General features: G+C 40.1%; 1 protein-coding gene and 1 long non-coding RNA gene across 2 annotated transcripts; both read right to left on the reverse strand.

Annotated features, from left to right (window-relative positions):
* Positions 1–222: 222 nt before the first annotated feature.
* On the reverse strand, positions 223–7,693 carry LOC145455168 (angiopoietin-related protein 7-like). The gene is made up of 5 exons (XM_080333128.1): positions 7,531–7,693; positions 6,210–6,331; positions 4,329–4,425; positions 2,787–2,886; positions 223–742 (listed from the first exon to the last, which is right to left on the reverse strand). The coding sequence occupies exons 1-5, from the start codon at positions 7,586–7,588 to the stop codon at positions 418–420; spliced, it is 702 nt and encodes a 233-aa protein (XP_080189254.1). The 5' UTR covers positions 7,589–7,693; the 3' UTR covers positions 223–417.
* Positions 7,694–11,974: 4,281 nt separating this feature from the next.
* LOC145455073 (uncharacterized) lies at positions 11,975–13,711 on the reverse strand. Its single transcript, XR_013920273.1, has 2 exons — positions 12,693–13,711; positions 11,975–12,212 (listed from the first exon to the last, which is right to left on the reverse strand). It is a non-coding gene; the product is annotated as an uncharacterized LOC145455073 (long non-coding RNA).
* Positions 13,712–18,001: the final 4,290 nt, after the last annotated feature.

Below are 18,001 nucleotides of genomic sequence, written 5' to 3' on the forward strand. Positions count from 1 at the left end.
TGATTACTACGTTAAATAGAAACATTGTGGATAGTGAAAAATGCCATTTACAATCAATTTTACCTCCGTAAAATTGGGGCAATTCTGCCCTTAGTTTTAATCGTTAACATGACTGTGACAAAACGACTGATATTAAATAAAATAATTCAAAATACTGATACCGCGTATAAACACATATACAATCTTCAAAAAGTCAAAACTATATTTCTCGTCTTTTCTCCTGAAAGCTTTTATTGTGGTCCGGCCGTATAGTCAGAATTATGAATGTAGTAGGCTAACGATCGTCATTTGTCGCAATAGGTATTTTGTGGCGTCACAATCAAGAAAACGATACAAATCACCGAAAGTTTAGATTTTTTAAATCGTCCGAATAGTAGGCCCATGTTTGCTAGATCTATATATTCGAGGCGCGAAATCCTAATTTGTCGGTCCAAACATCATCAGAGTAGAGTTTAATCCGTATCTTTTTCTTTCTGCTTTCCAAAATATCCCTTCTGCCGATTTCCCGAAATAATTGCCGTTCAGGTTGCTACTAGCACAGCCATTATACCAAAAACCCCCTCTCATGTAATTCGCACAGTTACAGTCACTACAATTATCATGGTCGGCGTCCTTCGTTGTAAATTGCTGATTGTTGATATCGGATTTCGATTTCAACCTGAAGGCATCACTGATGAAATTTCCTGAATATTCACCCACTTTCAATCGGTAGTTGTCAGATTTCGGTCCCACGTTGAACGAGCTGAATAGAGATTAAATTAGTTGCCAGCTTACAGTGCCGCTCACCTCGATTAGTCTTTTCTCAGTAAAATAAAAATCCAGGTATAAGCCTACCAGGCTACATGTGTTACCAGGCTACATATAGCTGCAAATCGGGAGGTCAAATTTGAAGTTTTATCAAAGACCTACCATTGCAAATACACAGAACGAAGGTGCCGTTTGTACCTGAGCTGTAAACGAAAGAATCGTTCATGAGTATTCTTATATCGACCTCAAATCTGTGATCTGTGTTTCCAATTAGGCGATTATGCTGGATTTTACCATTTTTCATGTGGTTTAGCGATCGAAAAATACGATGTGGCGATTACCGATAGACTTGGCACAACTTCTTAACCTCTCTCTGCCTTGAGTTTGAAATGGCATATTACCATATTTCACCAAGTATAGGATGTAAATCATCAGGATCTTTATGATGTAACAATTAGTAGGAGGTATTGGTGAGCTACAGCCTTCTGGAGTTCAAAGTAGATGCAACAGACGACAAACGTGATGAAAGGATTGATATTCCCTCGTGATGACTAGAGAAATAGAAAACCCCAAGCTTCCGCATTCAGTTGAAGGCTCAGTCCTTTAAGTAGATTGATTGTTCGACTAGGAGGAAACTGGGCCACAGGCCATGCCGCATTCAAGTGTCTTAACACGTTAGCCATTGCATCCAAGCTATGCATCATCGTTAGATCATATTCACGGGCGCAGTGATCAAGTTAGGTTTGTCAACTTGAATGACCCGTTCAGTAAATCTCATGCACGTCGGGTATTGGGAATAATGTTGGTGGCATGGTGAACAGTTGCGTGCTATCATCGAGCTTCGAAAAAGCGAGGTACAAAATAGAAACTTCAACACAAGACATTATTGAAGGTTTTGATGCTGACAATAGAAATCTATCATCTGAGTGCAAAAGTTTCCCAGTAACTTCCCATGTCATTCGTAACCACATTACCGCATAAGTTTTCTGTTCTGGTGGTTCTTAAAGCTAAAAAACGAAATAGGCTCGCATGCGAAAATGACATCAAAATTCCGTATTTTCGTGACAAAGCCCTGAATCTCACTATTGGTATCTGAATAACAACAAGCAGAAGTCTTATTGATACCTGCATTATTATTATTATATGTGATAGAAATTTGTTCTGGTGATTCAATGAACTTGGGGGTTCGACGAAGCTTGCGAATTAGCGTTGGCTAAGTGCTCGGCAGGTTAGTATAGATTTGAGAACCACCGATATCAACGAAAAAAGCTACACTTCGCCGACTGGAGTTAATAAGTCGTTTATTTTTGTCGCCTGTCATTAACAATTTCAACACACAATTATTCGGGAGACTGCGTTGTCGCACTGGCGCTGCTGTGCGACGTCAGTTTCAGATGATCAGAAAAACTCTAAGTCCCATCGAATATCGAAATTTGTTGTAATTATAGTCCATACGCTCCGCTGTGAAGTAGATCTTTTTACGGTGACAGGGGGTATCTTCATATCAGTTGATTCCTCTTTATACTGTTTCTGGGCGATTTTGGAAAATAGCGCATATGGTATTGATATCACAGAACAATTGGAAAGTGCCTTAGTCGAATCGATATGTGAATCTGTCGGTTAGACGAATCTGTTTATCGAGATTCCACATTTCATAGCAAAGGCGTTGACTCAAAACATTAGAAAGCAAATTCTCAATCATATCCTGATTAGCAGACCGGAATACATGCGGCGTCAGCCGTTTGAAGCTGGATATTCTGGTGTCAGAGGATTATTGAAATCGAGGGTTTCGAGCTTTCGACTGACATGTGGTGGTCATTGAATATATATTAGAACCGGTCTTTTGAATATGGATCCTTCTGGCAGCGTCCTTCGCGGCAATTAATGTTGGCCTCAACCTGATATGCTTTGGCATCACCTGCCGCCGGTACGCCCTCAGAGCTACAAGCAATCATTGACCAAAGGATTTCCGCCTCTCATATCAAGTAACTGTGGCGGTATGTTACTATGGATTTCATCTTGAACACATGAAGCCCAACCTGTAACTTGCGTAGTAAAATTCTCCGGTCACTGCATCAGTCATCTCTATCTTTAGCGCGAATGTTCTGTTACGCGTTTGCAAATGGAGACATTCGAGTCCTGGCAAAGAGAGAAAGGTCTATATCTGTCATAATTGCTTCAAAATACGACGCAAAATATCCGGCGACCGGGTAGGGTTCTTTAAAGTTCTGCTGCACTGATTACAGCGGACAATGATCAAGTGACAAATCCATATCAACTTATTCGGATCGGATGGTGAAGAGCCTCGATCAATTTCCAGCGATCCTGGAGTCGACAAAGCTATTTTAACTGCGTTGCATAACGTATGTAGTGAATTAAATCTGTGATTGGATTAGTCCAGGGGCGGGCAACATACGGCCCGTGGACAGTTTTCCGTCTTACATGATGGTGTGGCCCGCGGCCCCAGTCTTCAGAGATTACCCACTACTTGCTTACATACGTCAAATTTTAGTGACTGTATGTCATTATACACATGTATGCAGAGCGAGCGAGGGTGGAGCTTACGCGTAAATTCGTCGAAGCGAGAAGACTTATTGCATTATCGGCATTTACGATGTACTCCACCCTAGCTAATGTCATTTGTGGTAATCATGGTGTTTGTCGACTACAATAGTCATTTACACCAGGCCGATATTTCTTATTTTGATTCCGTAACCGTCGACTTGTAGCACGGCACACTTCTAGGCTTCTGTAAGACACCGCTTATGACAGGGGTGGCCAACTCAGAACGGGTCTGGGGCCACTTTCAAATTTCGTGGAGGCCGCGGGCCGCATGAATTCAATATCGAGATAAAATAGGCCACATAGTTGAACAACCACGCTATCTCGTCACCTACTAAACAAAATACATTCATTAATTACAATTTATTCCTTGTATATGTGGATAAATGGGCGAATAATGTATCGATTCAGCAATCTGGCCCGCCAAGTTCTTAATATCCCTATATCCGGCCCGCCGACTGGAGAAGTTACCCGCCCCTGGATTAGTCGATTGTCTAGACTGGCCTTGCTAGATTTTCCGTAATGTAGTCGGTTGCAGCTTGTGCGTTCTAATACATTACTGTTAACTTGTGGGCAATCAACCGTAGAATGATTATTTCACATTTTTCGGGGTGATAATATTTTAAATACAGTTTCCTTCAGTATTCTTGATGCGTTGCTGTGATCTGCCTTGGAGCAGATTCATTCGTTTTGGACACTAGCCATATAGGTTGTGGCTCAACAAAGTCTTACCTAAATTTGATATCTTGATTGCAAAAGAGTAGGGTCAGTAAACATGAACTTTAGCCTAGACTCAAATGTAAATTATGGAATCATAATTTGGTTTGTAACCATCGTGCTCTGGAGCTATAATAGCTCCGGATCTACGGGTGGCAAGATCATTCCTGCCTTCGTTGCAATTAAATCCATCGACTCCGCAAAGTCTCCTATTGCTTATATAAATAGTAAATTGTATGGGCTCGCCGCCAGTGGCTTTTGATACCGATATTAGTTTTATATACCAAAATTGCCATCCTCACCCAACCAAAATTCTTCGTTCGGATCGCCAAACCCCTTCACGTATTGGTCCCAGTTTCGATAAAAGTCCACTTCGCCGTTAATTCGTCGTTGGAAGACCTGCAAAATATGCACGCGAAGGCGGGTGATTCGCTTCGTGAGCGTAACCCGTAAATGGAACGGAATCCGTCTGAATCTTTGCGAGTTATTTTAACCGACAGTCGACAGCATACAATGCATCCAATGCCGGTCATATAGGAATCACTGGTATGCAGCTTTTCACGTATAGCATTTTAAAATAGAATATGCTATAGTTACTATCCACAGCTGCAACACCAATAGTTTTGCAGGTGCGAGTCCAACCGATGTCGACTCCAGACTTCTTATTTAAGTGTTGTAGCTTTATCTCGGACCTCCTTGTCATCTCATCCATGTAAAGTTAACGGTGTCTTATAAAAGCCGAGAAGTGGGCCGTGTTATACGAGTCGGCAGCTACGGAATAAATATAAAGAAAATTGACCTGATGTAGATGACCATAGCAGTCGACAAACACCATGAATACCACAAGCAACAACAACAACTATCGCACAACAACTATTAATTTTAGTATTGCTCATGTTGATTTTTATTTGTTCTAATTTTAGAACGTTAACTAAACTTGGACAATGAAATAAATAATAGTTTACTATATTAGCGGGGTAGCCTACATCCTAATTGTGGGGTTCACAGGCATTTCGTAGTAACTTCGAAGAACAGTGTGCCATAATATTGGTATTTCGTCTATCAGTGCTAGTGTTGTGAGATTGAGACAGAAACTGTGCAAAGTGAGAAAAATTACTATATTATGAATGTGAGGCATTCCATATCACCCAAACAGAGTTGAACATGTGAACTCGAAAAGGGACAGTGAACACAATGACTTGGACTCGGAATCGAGTATCAACACTGTGACTCCGACTCTAACCTTGAATTCTGACCTGGACTGTTACTTGACTCGGTAGCGAATTGAAAATAACCCCACTTGACTTGAGTCAAAACTATAAAAGTAGAATTGACTTGTGACTCGGGACCTTGTCGAATACTGTTACCAATCCAAGCTTAGTGAAACTGTGAAATATTCTATCTATATTGTTGTGACATGTCCACATGCTATGTTACAAAAATAAGCCCGTAGCTTGTCTAGGGTTGTATTTACAACGCAAGTGACTTTAAAACACATATGTGTGAAACCCTATAGTCGCTCATTTAAACCATTGTTTTACTTTTTTATGGGCCTACATATGTTTTGAAAACAAAATCGAATATTGCAATAGATATGGGCTCACAAAAGAGTGAAAAACATACAATACTTTCAATTGCATTTAGACTTGTGTTTTCACGTGAGAAAATCACGCAGTTACAACTGTGCTGGAATTTCCTGTTTAATTGCATTTATAGACTTGGCGAAAAAAAAGTTAATGCTCGATTTTCAAATGATACACAAATTCCTTCTGTTGGCGTAGACTAGGTTTACTCATAGTAATGATGGTGAACTCTAGAACAGACAAATGAAATAAATTGCGACCCTTATCCAATATCGAGAACATCTCCTCATGATTATTAGCAGCACATATGTATGATTTTCCAGTAAATGTTTGCCGATAGAAGACTTTTGACCCATGGCCTGGTTATGTTCGAGAACAAGCGCATTGTTTTGCTGCGATTTCGAGATATAAGATTTGACAAACGGTGGAATGTGTTCTTTGAAACGGTCCTGCAACCGTTTGGAATTTTATAGGCTTGCGTTCAAGAAATATTTTCTCGCGACAAAATCACGCAGTCGCAACTGCGCTTGAATTTCTTGTTCAACATTTGCTAGTTGTAGACCCATTTTCTATGCGGAACGAATAAACTATAAGACCCACAATCCAGTTTGCTCCGTAATGGGTGAAGTCGCAGCACAGCCCTTGCTCCTCTTCACTATTCCTTCCTTCTGGAGCTTGTATTGCTATAATTCCAAGGATCGCAACCGATATAGTAAGGGTGACTGAAAAAGTGAAACCATCAAAACGTTATGTCATTGAAAATCGAGAAAATCTCATTTCGTAACATATATTTCTGAACGCATCCCGACTTTATCAGTGCCACCATGGTCAAAACTAGGTAGGCTGGGCATACCGACAACTGGGGATGGTGTGAACCTCTGAAAGGTTCAGGTTCGTGTGAACGCGAACCTTTTTGAAAGGTTATGTGTGAACGTGAACGTGAACCTCATATTGCTAATTGCTAATATTGCTAACCAACGACCGTTATCCAACAGAACCACAACAGTGCAACATATGATACTTTTGCTTGTTCTTCAGTTTGTTGCAGGACATTGTCGACCGTAGCGTTTGTCCCAATTCGCAGTGTGATTGAATTGTACAATATTCGAGAAATTGCACAGTATTCTACAAGGTAACCAGTAAACTATGGTAAAATGCTTATCTAGCGGACTATTTTCGGAGTCTGATTTTGATGTATTGATGTATTTAGCAGTGGATTTAGTACACGAATGTTACCGCTGATTGCGGTATGTATGCAGACTCTGTTTATCTAACTGGCATCGGTACGTATGCGACATCGATATTAGCATCGTCTACCTTCTTTTAAATGGTATTGTGCACTCTCAGCGCTGTACGAAACTTAACATTGTAACGTCAGAATCTGTTCTTCATTTTAATGCTTCTTTCATGCATTCACTTGGCTTCGTGTCGCCTATTTATTGGCTCACATCTTCCTATCTTGCTATCCCTCGCTTTAACGCACATGATTAAATATCGCATGCCCTAGTGTCGCATGCTCAAGGCTCATATGTTCAGTTCTCCAGGTCCACGTACCATTATTCGTCAAATCCTCAACAATCCGAAAATCGAAATTGATATTTGGTTTATGAAGCAGATCTAAATTTGAAGTTTGCTTGTCGGTTGTTCATTTTTGTCTTGATCGTACTTGTCAGACTCATGGTTGGGGAGTATGGGCAGAATGGGCACTTTCCTCATTTCCTATTGGATTCGGATGTACGACAATCGTATTTTGACGTCACCCTCAACGTTGAAATTTCGTGGTCATGAAGTAACATCTACATTGTGTAATTATATTTTGAATACCCACACTATAATACACTGCAAGCTTGCATCAGCCTGTCACATTCACGTGGGAATTTAAATGTCAGAACTAATATTAATTGCAGACATTTTTACTTACTAATAAGGCAGATGAAGGTTGCTGTCATATTATCCACTTTCCTTCCACACACATGCATACTCCGGAGCGCCGAACAGTTATCGATAGAGTATGGTAGTTCCTGACATTTATTTGACTCATAGACTCCTATTAAAAAAAAACTCAAACAAATACGACGTTCGAGACCGATTCTAACATACGTCTTCAAAATTACTCATACAGTTACAAATGCCAGCGAACCTTTATATGAAACAATATTAACATTCAATTATCTTGAAAATTGATCTGACATAAAGTCCTATATTCAAAATCACCAGACTGCGAGCTTCAAAGGGTAGCCTACTGGTTCAACCTGTGTTTTCAGACGACTTTGCCGCAAATTTGAGAGTATAGCAACAGCGGCTGATTAAATATCACATGGGAGCGTCTTATCGGCTCTACAGATTTAAGTATTTGACAAAGCCGAATTAGAATCCAACTAATCGAATACATAATGTCTTATTATATCCTGTTATAGTATTGCTGCTACTCGGATATAGACTGTCACGGGATATAGTAGTACGTTAATCATAATTGCTTTATGAGAATCATTCCATCAAACAGCCATAATATGCTATTTATGCACTCAATTTCCTCTTGATAAAGTCAACTTACAGACGCGGTCATTTGTAAAAACCGTGTAATTTGCAGAAAGAATGCCGTTTCAGACTTGATACGTTCGCTTCTCTATGCGCATTCATATCCGATGCTGTTGCATTACGTCGGCTTTACGTTATTCCGTCATTATCGCGTGTCTCGCGGCTACTGAGAACTTTTAGACCATGGGGGTCAAACTCAACTATGGTCGCGGGTTGGATTTAAAAGTTTTGATCGCTCGCGGGCTGGACCAGTCAAATTATTCTAATATGTTACCTCCAAATCCATACATTTGTTTTCCACTGGAATCTTTTATTATCAACGCTATATTCAGAACAGCGTTATATAATATATCACGGATCATGTGGGTTCTATTCGAACAACACCGTTTTTTACTGACAATGGAATTGGCAAATATTCTATGATTGGCCGAATGAATGCAGATATAAACCATTAAAACATTGGCTCTATCGATGATACAAATTGTATTAATCCCGATGTCTCGTCGGCTCTAGGTATTTGTGGTGAGGAATACTAGAGATTGTATAACGCGGGCGCTAGAAATCTATTGATATTTTCATATCACATGACCAATTCACCATTTGAGCTTCTCAGGAGACCGGCGCTGGGGCCTTTTGGCTCAGATTTATGTTAACAGAAATGAGAACAAAGATAGGCCTATTTGAATTATATTCTTCGTGTAGCTTAGTGGTTCCCAACCTTTTTGCCTCCCAATTTTTTACGGAACTCTGATGTTCGCCGCGTCGGAATCGCATTTTTAGTGGCATTTAAATGCTTTTCAGAGAAAAAGAGGTCAAATTCCCAAAAAGAAGAAATTTAGGCGTCCTTCGTGGACACTTTCATTTTATAATTTTTCGACACATACATTCCGGAGTAGTTAACTGGTAACGGCAATCGCGCATGTGTCTCCGTAAATATAGGTATCCTGTAAATAATGTTTAAAAATGCGTCTATTCCCCACCAGAAACCATTCAATTCCCCACCGGTTGGGAGCCACTGGAGCTCCTTGTATTTTACATCGGTTTTGCATTATCATTTTGGTCCATTTTACATTTTCCCAAAACTCAGTTTGCACTTTTTTGCCTTTTCATAATGTAATGTCACAGACTTTTTCCTGGTGGTTATTTGGGTCAGAACTCAACACTATCGGCATATGGTTATAATGTGGCCTATGAACATGTTCGACATTACTATAGTGAGGAATTATTTAATATTTACGTCAAATTATTTATTACTAATAATCTTAACTTCTGTTAGAAATGTGCTGGATTATACAATTATTTTTAAATTTGCTTAGAATGGCCTCGCGGGTTGGATGAAATGGTCTGGCGGGCCGGATGCGGCCCGCGGGCCGTATGTTTGACACCCCTGACTTAGACACAATAATCCTATATTCCCTGAAATGATTTCACGTCGGTCGTGATAAATCCTGCAAATTGCCAGCGAAATCATTCTAGGTTTCAATTCCTATCATAGCGTATCGTATACAGGAAAGATTTATATGCATCCTGGACTATCACTCGGCTTTTGACTATCATAGAGGCCATACATTTTAATATTTTCTATTTATATACTGTAGCCTACTTCATGCTAAGGCAGGGGTTCTCGGCACTTTCTTGGCCGTGGCCCATTTTCCGGTTTAAAAATGTGCTGTGGCCCACCTGATATACTAGAGTCATCATTCTGTTTAATGCGTGGTCATGGACAGCGCCGATATGCCTATTTCTCTAAAATAAGCGCATTTTTCTCTAACGGATGATATCAAAATATCGATATCCAGGGATATGAAATTGCGCGAAGCGCGAAAAAAAATTTCAGGTTCAATAAATATCCTCGAACAAACGACCAACGAGCTCTCCCAATTGGGGGTGTGGGTGCGGCAGTTACGGCCCTGGTAGATCATAAGCTAAAACTCCTAAGTAGATTATTTTCGTCCGCTGCTCCATTCGCGTCGCGACACACAATGATTAGATCCCCGCACTGTGTGATTGGGACTTTAGTGATACTATTGTGGTGAATATTATAATCATTCTGGGCCAGCATCGAACAATTCATTGGAGAATGGAGTACTACAGGGAAGTGAAGAAAGATTTTTCAATATGCATGATGTACTTGTATGTCTTGTACCAAAACAACTGAAGTTGCGATGTCAGAATATTCATTCCAATGATACAATCAATTCCTGTGAGTCTTTCATGATGTACAATGATTTCCAGGCTGGACATTTTACACCGACTTCAAAGATTGATGCGCTCCGATAAATTCTCAATCCATTAAGATTCGTTGCGGTAGTGCAGTATACCTCCGCAAGAAGCTACTAATAATTTGCAATTATGGCTATTTTTAGCTTACAACAATACGGCCTGCCGAAGTACAGTAAATCTGTACATCAATTGCACTTCATTGCGAGTTCATTGCATATATGCAATACCCCTTTCAACGGCATACGATGTATGACCCTGCCGGAATACCTGGTTCCTTCAGCATTATCTTGCAGTTATTATACGCTTGAAATTATTTTAGTTGTTCTTAGCCGTAGGTTGTCATAGCCAGTAGAAAAAAGCCACCGTCTTTCCCTAACGTTTTCGATTTGTACATGCTGACTCCATACGCGCCACTACGTCTAATCATAGTCGGATGAAAAGCTTTAGATAATACAAATATATATTTAGCGAATAACATAAGAAACGTAACTAAACTTACATTAATTCTGAAATTTTCTAAATATCTCTGTGGCCCACCTCAAAATGCTCTGTGGCCCACCAGTGGGCCATGGCCCACCCTTTGAGAACCCCTGTGCTAAGGCAATGGTTCTCATCTGGTGTTCATGGGAATTATAGGCGTTCCCTGAGTCAGTATCGGGTGTTCCGTTGGAGGTAAAACGTAGGGATGGTGTGAACGTGAGGTTCACGTTCGAGTTCTGTATGTGTGAGTCTCAGAAATTTAGAGGTTTACATTCACAAACGAACCTTGGTAGGCTCTGCACTGTGATCCTTTGTCATATGTTACAATTTTCCACGTTATAAGGACATCTTCGGTGGAAATGCTTTGCATTTCAACTTTGTGCCACTGTATGGCATGCAGTGTATGCATGACGCTGGCAGCATACAAAAAAAGTCAACACCAAACGAGCATACCCCTTGGCAATCTCACAAATTTTACTTGCTTTGTTACAAAAACTTTCTCGAAATATCTAGCTCTCCGTTAGTAAACATTTAGCGGCTCTCTACTGCTGTGCGCTTGACCCGCAATCACACAACATCAAAAGCGAGATACGTTACATTTAGGTAGTCAGCGAATGGTGCTTATTCAACCAATCAATGAAATGAGTATGAATAATACATCGTTGTCTAATGTAAATAATCGAGCAGGCCTATACAGGATCCATCTTGATTTAATATGTTTATTGTATCTTAAAAACCATATCCGTGCTACTGTATAACTTGTCAATGGGGTAACATCGGTAGCAAGTATAGACAGTACACTGTAAAAAATAAAAACCTCGATTTACCGCGAAATGTTTGGAAGCACGGTAGCCAGACATTTCGTGGTAATCTAACATTACTGTTAGTCAATGTAAATTTAACTTACACTCGTCCGGTAATCTCACTTTACACGCCAGACTGTAATGTTACAGTCACCTCCGGTATATCCAATCTACATGTTCTCCTGTACATTTGCGATCGGGACTGTCATTTTACCGCCTACCTACCTACATTCTGTCCCTGTAAATCAGGATTACATACCATGTAAATTCACGTACATCCATACCTATCGCAAAGCAACCCGATGCAAAAATATCGCAACATTTTCTTTACATCCCCAAAACGAAATTGGAACAAACTGTATATTCATTCATGATATCACGATGAAGTGGTTATCGATGGAAAAATATTGCTGCTGGAGGTCTAATTCTTCTTAAGGAGACATGCAGTAACACGAGTGGTCTCAAGAAAACGTGAATTAATTCCACCACCGGCCAAACTTCCAATTGTTTCTTTTTCTCGTTCTCATTTCTTCTATGTAACTAGTATCTTGCAGTTCCACTAAAAAGAATTCATGCGTAAGTCGCTATATAAAGCATAGTTCATAACCTGGACAGTGGACATGACATTATAAAGACTAAGACAAATAGGCTAACAAAAATATAACATGTTTTGAAGTACCAGTACTGGCACATTGTGTGATGACGGCTCCGCCTTTTACATGACATAGCAGAGATTCATGACTTACTTTATCTCTGTATGGAAGCAAAAGGTTCCTAATTTAAGGTGGCATGTGTGGCAAACAAACCCAGCAGTGGATGAAAACATCTCTATGCTATGGCCCGAAAATGACATTACCAAGCCAACAGTTTCAACTCCTCCGCGGCGGAGTATGTGGTCACTATATAAGTCGACAAATATCCCAAAATAGAACAGAGAATGCGGCGAATGAAATATATCAATCATGAAATCTAAGTCATCAAGGGCTGGTGTGCAGAGTCAGATATTCACGATAACAAATACTATGTAGTACTGTATTACCTTTTAAGATGCGTATTCCATTCAGCATTCCTAGGAATCTTCAACGATCGTGTCCACTTTCTTCAAGCGCAACAAGCTTCGTTCCACCCTTTGCTCAAATCTCACTAATAGCCACTGGCCAGACGACACTCGAACGATTTCGAAATAAATGGTATTCATCCTCTGACATATGACACCAATAATATTTACTGGTCACGTTATAATGTTTGATCTAGGTCGTTTTTTCCATACAGAAACATTTATCATTACATATAGTCCCTTTTTTCATCTAATTTCGTATAAATTGATATTTATTCCATGTGTTGTTCACTACTTACTGTACTTACTTAACCAGCAGGCGCTGCTTGTGATGTCACAGTTGTGCGTTCGTTGTTTACTACGAATCTCGGAAAAACCAGTCCCCTAATGTAACCTATTACATGTCGCCTTGTCCGCCATTAACAAATGGTCAGCTGAGCATGCGGTGCTGATATTTCTAGTTTCCCGGAGCAATATTATACATCCTGAACTAATTTTCTAACTAATCAGCCTTATCCGTGACAACGAATGTAACCAGCGAGACTGGCCGTACAGCCATTGCCTTATAATATAATATGGCTACGGTGTACCACAATAGCTACGATTGACAGTTATTTCTTGTATACCCTAATAAGCTTAAATTGATACTAGGGCCAACAATTTCGGTATGACAGACCCCAGTCTCGCAAACGAGGTTCAATCAGGTCAAATCACCTCTAGAATGATATATCAGTAACATTCAGTTCTACGTATACATTGGCTGCAGCGATTTTGAAGCTAATCAATTTTGTCAATAGCCCGGTAAACTGCAGTAACGAGTAACTGTCAGTAATTTTGCGAAGAAATTCTGGTAACTTACTTTACAGCTAGATTAAGGTAATATTACATATCAAAATGTAAAATTACAAGCTACGCACAGTAATTGGCTGCGACCGGTAATTCGTGGCAAAATTTACAGAGATTTCCCAGTAAATCTACCAGATTTTTTACAGTGTAGATACCGGTTTACACTCTGCACTCTGCACTCAAAAAGGTTCGATTTCACACGAACCTGAACCAGACTTGGACATCTAGAAAATTTTCAGCGTTTCCGAATTAGATTAGAATTAGAATTATAGCTACACAGTTTTTTCCAAATTAGATTAGAATTAGAATTAGAGATCCACAGCTTTTTCGAAATTAGATTGGAATTAGAATTAGAATTAGAGCTCTACAGCTTTTTCGAAATCAGATTAGAATTAAAATTAGAGCTCCACAGCTTTTTCCAAATTATATTAGAATTATACCTAGAGTTACACAATTTTTTCCAGATTAGATTAGAATTAGAATTACTGATTTCGCAAAAACTTGGAAACTGCATGAAATTCTGATTGAAAATGAATGCAGCAAAAATCAAGTTCATTTCAAATCACAGTACATTCCCATAACCATGAGAAGGGTTAATGTCTGTTCATCAAGCTTGGATCGTTTTGCACGATAACACGCGGCCGCCAGGTCACATTTTGCTGCCGGCGATCTGATTTGTGATTTTGGAAGAACGCGAAATAAAGTATTTTGAAATGCTGAAGCAATCATCCTCTTTTTCTGGGGTAGTTGACGGCATGAAAGTGAACACTGAACAAGCCTGTGTTAATTATCTCTTTTTCTTGGCTGCTGTTCTGTTTGTGATCGAATCTAGCGTGTTGTTGGCAGACTACAAGCTACTATGCCAGCATGGCTGTTATTCGTCACAATAACTATTTACTACTACGACTGTACGGTGTAAGCAATGCGATGGCGGCTTGGCACTGGATTTTCCTGCGCGAGAGGGATATTCTCGCTACAAAATGCCTCGGACAAAGAGACATCTCCAGGAAAACCGTAAATTAGATTAGAATTAAAATTAGAGCATAGGAACATGTCACAAATTAGAATAGAATTAGAACTAGCGTAAGTACATTTCACAAAATAGATTAGAATAGGGTTACCATATTGTTTTGGAGCGAATCCAGGACACTATTTAGCGCCCTCCAGCGGTTCCATACTATTACCGAGAATGCCATTACCGAGATGGACATTACCAAGAACTGACGTTACCGAGATGGACATTGCCGAGAATGCTATTACCGAGAATGGACATTACCAAGAACTGACATTACCGAGAATGGACATTATCGAGAACGGACATTACCGAGAATGGACTTTACCGAGAATGGCCAATGCCAAGAATCTAGCTTAATGTAACGGACGTTGTCGAGAAATTTATACCTGAGAATCTATACCGAATGTGGCCACGCTGTGATGTACACACACGACCTGTTCATATGCATAACATGCCTGCATTGCATATATTGCATTTTCGGTAATGTCCATTCTCGGTGGTGTCCATTCTCGGTAATGTCCATTCTAGGTAGGCTATTGTCCATTCTCGGTAATGTCCATTCTCGGAATTGTCCTTCTCGGTAATATCATTCTCGGTAATATGATTCTCGGTATTGACCGGACACCCCCTCCAGCGAATTTTAAAATGAGGTATGACGCATGATCATCACGGTCACGATCTAGATCAGGAGCCGCTACAATGTTTGGTCGGTGTATTTATGTGGTAGTGTGTTGTAACCAGGACCGAAGAAACATTTCTTCTGTTCCCTCCCGTCCAAAGGAACACTGATCTTTAGCCTACCATGAGATAATCGATGCAACTTCTGGGGGCTTAGTATATTCATCTGGTTTCTTCCATGTATCACTATAAAATTTTGATCCTTTCCCTGGACACTAGGGCTGTTGAAAAGAAACTTTTTTTTCAGATTTCACTGGCTACTTGATAAATTTGTTAGGTTGGTGAAAACAGCGCTGCACACCAACGTTGGCTTAATTCCTACCAGTAGAAGCGATTTCCATTGAAAAAAATCCAATTTTTCTCTCAACCTCATAAAATTGTTAGTCTATTAGCAGAGATGATGCACACCAAATTTGGCTCAATTCCAACCACTAGAAGCGAAGTTATTGCAGTAGAAAAATTACAATTCCATGATTTCATAATAAATAATTAAAAAGTTATGCACCGCAAATACTATTTTATTCTAATCCAAATTTTTCTACTGCAATAACTTCGCTTCTAGTGGTTGGAATTGAGCTGGTGGAGGAGGATGACTTCGAAAATGCAGGGGGCGTAATTATACATCGTAAAGTTATGTCGTGTCACACGGATAAGACTATTTACGAGCCTAAATGCCAGCCTGCGCCAGCAGGGTGCACATCCGGTAGTTTTCAATGTTTTATAGTCGCGACTCCATTTCTAATTTAAAATTTTTTGTCTCCCAGCTCAAAATTTGATAAGCTGAATACTGAAAACGGTCAGTATCTTTGCCCGGACTTACTTACGGCCTATTTTGGAAGCTGATTACGTTCAGCATCTTCGTTCAACATCTTCGCGAACCCCAGATATGGAGCCGATATATTTGACCAAAGCATCTAAATGGCCTTAACCGACTCCAGGAATATACCGTTCTCCTGTAATTGCGATTACAACTCATTTCAGTAAATGATGGGTATTTTAATAATTTTTGATTTCATGTTTTGCGAGGGCGGTGGTTCTTATTTAAAATCAATGAATGTGACACTAAATCGCGCGCAGCGAGAAGAAAAGTGTCAAGTAACATAAATCTGCCAATAAATATTACCGTTTATGTTTATTTAAAGAAAAATTTTGATCGTATTTTAAACCTTCAAAATTCCGGACATTTAGGCATATTTTAGAATTTCCTCCCGGACGCTGTTTGAACAGCGAAATTCCTGACATGTCCGGGAAATTCCGGACGTATGACAACCCTAGATTAGAATTAGAATTAGAGCATACAAGCATTTCACCAATTAAATTAGAATTAGATTAATGCCATATCGCTCTAATTTGGTGAAATCAGACAACTAGAATTATCTAGTTATCCAAGTCTGACCTGAACCTTTCGGAGGTTCACACCATCACTGGTGGCTTTTGGGGTGGGCGAGGTGGGCGGTCACCCGGGGCGCCCCCTGGTCGAAGGGCCCCCCATTTGGATTTTACGATTTTTTTCAAGGAGAATGACGAATAAACATGGAAATCCGTGCACCAAGCAAGAATATGATTCCGTACAAATGTGTCAATCATCATCAAATCACTGCATTTGTTAGAAAAGTCCCGTATCCCGATAATCATAACGTCTCTGCATGCGGTAGAATTACTTAGTTTTGATGTAGTCTATCCTTGCACACATGCAAAATAGACATGGCCGAATCCAGCACCTGGGCAAACCTTTGTGGTGGTGAAAGATAGATAATAATAACCGATGCGGAAGGGGGGTCTGGGGGGCGGAGTCCCCCATAAGTTACGGATAGATACTTATAGGGCCCCCCGGTAAGTCTAGCCCACCCCCCCCCCCCCCCCGTTCGTAGGGCCACCACCGCACACCATCCCTAGTAATAACACACACTCAACTCATACATGATTTTTGATAGCTCGCCTGTCTTGGTCACCATTGCCTGCAATTAGGCTGTTGCGGTTGTTGTTGTGCGCAGTGGGGGAGGCTGGGATTCCAAATCGAGTCCCCTTCATTTTGAAATGCCGATTCTATACCTCCAATATTTATTAGATCATTCTCGGTTAAGCAACTGGTATCCAGCTGTTGGACCTAACAAGCTACGAATGCACTCACCAACTACTAAGGCGAAACCTCGCATTTCAAGCCGGTATATCAAAGGAATATAAGTCACACTTCTTTTTTCGATATTCTTGGTACTGCTTTCGTTCTTTGTGAATATCATATTTTAATGGGTTTGTTTTTAAACACTCCGTGTTCACCAGTGTTCTATAGTAATGTCTTAGGTGTGAAGTTATATGTTGGCTTACCATACGTCCCGCTTTAGGCGGGATAGTCCCGCTTTTTAACGTCTTGTCCCGGCGTCCCGACCAGTCAGCCAAACGTCCCGCTTTTTAAGGCCGTAAGGTACTGCTGAACTAACAAAATTTTCCAAATTTTTTTTATTGCAGAATCCTAAAGTATGAAGCTAGTTCTTTTCAAAAATGTATTGCTTTTGTCTGATTTCGAATTTTGTTAAATTTGTTAAATTTTGAAGTATGTTAAAATACGATTTGAAATCAACCATTTTCGTAGAAATTCACCCCCCATACAAGTTCATTTATTTAAACTCACTCGAAATTGTTATAATCCCTCTGCCGTAAGCATTACCGGTATTTGCTACAGAAAAGGAGAGGCTAAAACGCCCTCCCTACATCTTTACCACCCCTCACAACGTGAGATGCTATGGTAGAGTTG

This window comes from Botryllus schlosseri, chromosome 14 (genome assembly GCF_051294905.1).
Source record: "Botryllus schlosseri isolate E-star chromosome 14, Bs_hap1, whole genome shotgun sequence".
In the NCBI taxonomy this organism is placed as follows: Eukaryota; Metazoa; Chordata; class Ascidiacea; order Stolidobranchia; family Styelidae; genus Botryllus; species Botryllus schlosseri.